The sequence below is a fragment of the Dipodomys ordii genome, unplaced genomic scaffold (assembly GCF_000151885.1).
Source record: "Dipodomys ordii isolate 6190 unplaced genomic scaffold, Dord_2.0 Scaffold27, whole genome shotgun sequence".
Classification (NCBI taxonomy): domain Eukaryota; kingdom Metazoa; phylum Chordata; class Mammalia; order Rodentia; family Heteromyidae; genus Dipodomys; species Dipodomys ordii.
The window spans coordinates 9,974,902-9,979,287 of NW_012267243.1; the positions used below are offsets into that span (position 1 = coordinate 9,974,902).

General features: G+C 39.6%; 1 protein-coding gene across 4 annotated transcripts in view; it reads left to right on the top strand.

Annotated features, from left to right (window-relative positions):
- Ankrd45 (ankyrin repeat domain 45) overlaps positions 1-3,905 on the top strand; it is a 24,685-nt gene extending 20,780 nt beyond the window's left edge. For all 4 annotated transcript variants that reach the window (XM_013015420.1, XM_013015421.1, XM_013015419.1 and 1 more), the window contains one exon: positions 3,338-3,905. In XM_013015420.1, coding sequence (XP_012870874.1) covers positions 3,338-3,369 — 32 coding nt within the window. In that variant the 3' untranslated portion in view covers positions 3,370-3,905. The remainder of the gene's footprint in view (positions 1-3,337) is intronic.
- Positions 3,906-4,386: the final 481 nt, after the last annotated feature.

Genomic DNA, 4,386 nt, shown 5'->3' on the forward strand with positions numbered 1-4,386 from the left:
TGAGGCCCTGGGTTCAATTCCTCAGCACCACATAAGCAAAAAGAAAAAAAGCCGGAAGTGGCACTGTGGCTCAAGTGGTAGAGCGCTAGGCCTTGAGCTGAAGAGCTGAGGGACAAGCGCCCAGGTCCAGAGTTCAGGCCCCACAACCGGACCCAAAAAAAAAAAAAAAGATTTGAGTGTTATAGAAGAGGAGAATTCAGTTTAATGATGTCACTTCTGGTCTAGTGTGATTTTTCACAGCCTCCATTAAGTAGTCATTAACTTTGTTCAAGCCCTAATCCATAAGAGCTTGGGGTCCAGCTTCCCTAGTGTCCATTAGTAAGAACTAATAATCAGTAACAATAAGAACTAATATAAATGCCTCAACTTGATAGCATCCTCAATCACTGTGATTACCATGCTTTTGATTTGGTATTTCCTAAGTCAGGATTTTGCTGTGTAGGCCAGATTAGCTTGGAACTCAGGATCCTGCCTCAGCCTCCTGAGTGTTAGGACTACTGGTGCGCCGCGTGTAGCTAGTTTATGTCTTTGGTTTTAACCAATGATTCTCAGCTCAGAAAGCATGTCTTCCTGGGAGTTACTGTGATGGAATCTGAAAAAGAACTTTGAGCATATATAATATACTTGGGACAAAGCCTGTTGTGGGAATGCCAGCTTGAGAATGGAGCAGGTGCACGGACCAGAATCTCGGAGGCAAGCATATTTAGGATTCTTCTCTTCTTTTTTAAATAACAGCTTTGCTAGGTGCCTGTAATCTCAGCTACTTAGGCAGAGACAGGAAGATTGTAATTTGAGGCCAGGGTAGGTCAAAAGTTCGTGAGACTATCTCAGTAACAAGCTGGGTATTATAGTTTTGAATGCCAGCTACGCAAGAATCATAGGTAGTAGGATTCTGGTCTGAGACCAGTTCAGGCAAAAATGCAAGACCCTATCTAAACAATAACCAAAGCTAAAAGGGCTGGGCATATGATTAAAATGATAGAGTACTTGCCTATTAAGCACAAAGTCCTGAGTTCAAAGCGTAATATTGACAATAAAACTTCCTAGTTTTACTGAGAGATGATTCTCATAAAATCCACTTTTTCAAAGGGTCCAATAGTGGTTTTCAGTATATCCACAAACCTTTGTCATTCTCACCATTGTCTATTTTTAGCACTTCCCCCAAAGAAACCCTATTCTTATTAGAAAACCCTTCCCATTCCTTTCTCCAAATCCTGGCAATCATTAATTTACTTTCTATCACAGTGGATTTGAATGTTCTGAACTTTTAATAAATAGAATCATAAAAAATTTTCTTGCATTTTGTAGTTGGCCTCTGACACTAAGCATAATGTTTCAAAGGTTCTGTCATGGTGTAAAATGTATAAAGCTTCATTGCTCTTCATGGCTGAATAATATTACTCCAGCTAGATACAAATTTGATCCATCTATTGGTCAATGTACATGTGGCTTTCTACTCTTGGCTTTTACAACTAATGCAGCCTCTGTGGTCTCAGTTTTGTATGGGCCCATGTTTTCACTTTTCTTTGGCATATACACAAGAGGCACTTCTGGGTCAGATAGCAACTGAGCCTTTGGAGGAGCTGCTAAACTGTTTTCCACTTCCCATTCCCACCAGCAGCGTGTGAAGATTCCAGTTTCTCCACCTCTTTGTTGACATTTGTTGTTGCCTAAAATTTTCTTAGGCATTATAGTGAGTGTGAAATTGTGTCTTACTGTAGTTATTACTTGCATTTCCATGAGTACTAATTATTTAAAGCATCTTTTCATATGTTTGTTGGCCAACTGCATATATTCTCTGGTGTTATGTCTGTTTTAATTCTAATTGTGTGTGTGTGTGTGTGTGTGTGTATGTGTGTATGTGTGTCTGTATGCAGGGTCTTCTGCTTGCTAGGTGAGTACTTTGCTGCTGAGCTACATCCCAGCCCTAATTCAGTGTATTTTTAAATTACTTCTTGGGTTGATGATGTAGCTCAGTGGTAGAGCATCTTCCTTGAAAGCGTGCATGAGGCTCTAGGTTCAATCTTATTGTTCAATTGGAAGAGTTCTTTACATATTCTGGATGTTAATCCTTTACCAGACATACAATTCTGTAATATGTCCCATTCTTTTTCTTTCTTATGTCTGTAATACAATAGACTTTACTTTTGATGAGTTTCCTTTCCTTTTTTTTTCTTTTTGGGTGTTAGTATTGTACCTCAGAACCATTTTCCATTTCAGTATTATCAATATTTAATTCGACATGTCCTCTAAGATTTTTAAAAGTAGTTTTAGTCCTTACGTTTCAAGTAATACATTTGTGATACATTTTACATTTTTTTTGTGCATGGTGTGAGATGAGAATCCAACTTTATTCTTTTGCATGTGGAAATGTAGTATGTAGAGTCTTAATGCTTATAAAAGGGATCATAGATTTTAAGAGATTAAGAGACAGTTTAGGTAGTGTGACAGGGACCAAGCACCATGACGGCAGAGGACTGTTGTCCTGACGCCAGGAAGGAGTGTGGAGGAAACGTTAGAATGGAGGCTCAGTGCTTCCTCAGGCCTGGGCATGAGCAGTGGTCAGGCCCCGCCTAGTGGGCTGCACACCAGTCCTCTCAGCACTTGGGAAGCTGAGGCAGGAGGATCTTGAGTTTAACATCAGGCTGGGCAAAGTTAGTGAGATCTTATCTCAGAAACAAAATAAAACACAAAAAGATCTGGAAGCATGGCTTATGTAGTAGAGCATTTGCCTAGTATGTGAGAATCCTTGGGTTCAGTCCTTAGTATTAAAAATTAAAAACAACAACAATTTAGGCTTCTTGGTATGACACATTGGAGAAAGAAGAGAGCAGAGAAAACAAGACGGGAATAGTCTCACAGTGAGATGACTCAGGCTGGAATTACTGATGAGGCAGTCACTTCATACCTCCCTCCCCCACCATGACCGTCGGGCGAGCCTCCCCGCACCCCCCTTCTCAGCCCTTTCTCCCTGAAGTCATATAGCCTACCTTCCTATCACAGGATGCTATGTTGGGCCTTCGTGCAACCTGTTGGAACTGTTCTCCATTTTACCTTGAAGAAATAGATGAGCGGTTCAGCAATTGATGCAAAGTTTCTAATCAATGACTGAACTAGCCACAATAATACTGAGCTCATGGGAGATATAACCTCACAGCTGTACACATTTAGATAAAAGAATATTTGAATCAGTAAACCAGCAATCATGGTGTTTAATTAATGGTTGGCTCAAGTTGGGACATAATGACTTTGTTGTATGCTTGTTGTTTTGAAAAACTGGCCTTACTATGTTCCATATCACCCACTAAATATAATTTTAAAATCTGTTTCCTTTCAGGTCCGGTAAAAAGTGCCAAATCTGCAACCTAACAGTGATCAGAAGAGAAGTCAAAATTATACTGAGCACACCCTTTGTAAAAGCCTGCATTTTCTTCTAGTAGCAGGAAAGTCAAATCTATTCATGCCAATTGGAGTCAAGAACAATAGATGTTTTATAAAAATATTTCAAGTATTAACTTCAGCACTTTGTTTTATCTGTTCAGCCTCTGGTCTAATCTGGAACAAGAAAATATTAAAAATTGTCTTCTGGTTATTAACTATTACCTTTTTGGTCCAAATTAAAATTCACTTCTAAGGTGGAGGAGGGGTATAGTTTCTAGGTAAAAGTCTTGTTTATCTTTAACTTCTATTTATCTTTAAATTAACAAAAGTACATTCTGAGTAGTTGTATATGTAGAAGCTGTTCCGTGCTCTAGGTTTGGCAGTGTTAATTAACACTGTACCAGAACCCATGCCATTTCTTCTCCTGTCCTATTTTCAATTTCTTTCTTTCTTTGACTTAGCCACCATAATTAGTCACATATTGATCTTTTTTTTTTAAATTGTGAAAATACTGTACAGAGGGGTTACAATTACATGGGCAAGATAGAGAGTACATTTCTTATCAAGCATTGTAGCCTCCTCCTTTGTTTCCCCTTCCCATCCTTTCCCATCCTCTCCCTGCCCCCCCCCATCCTCCCGTAAAGTTCGTTTTCGACATACGTTTTCGACATAACGACTTGTACATCTCATTGTTGCAATGGGTCCACATGTATCCCTATTTTTTTATTATTTATTTTTGTTTAAATTTCCTATTGATAATTTGTTTTGGTTGGTCATAGGGCTTGAACTCTGGGCTTGGGCGCTGTCCCTGTGCTCTTCAGCTCAAAGCGAATGCTTGAGCCACAGCGCCACTTCCAGTTTTCTAGTGGTTTATTGGAGATAAGAGTCTCATGGACTTTCCTGCCCAGGCTGGCTTTGAACCACGATCCTCAGATCTCAGCCTCCTGAGAAGCTAGGATTACAGGCATGAGCCACATGCGCCCGGCTTCCTATTGATAATTTTTA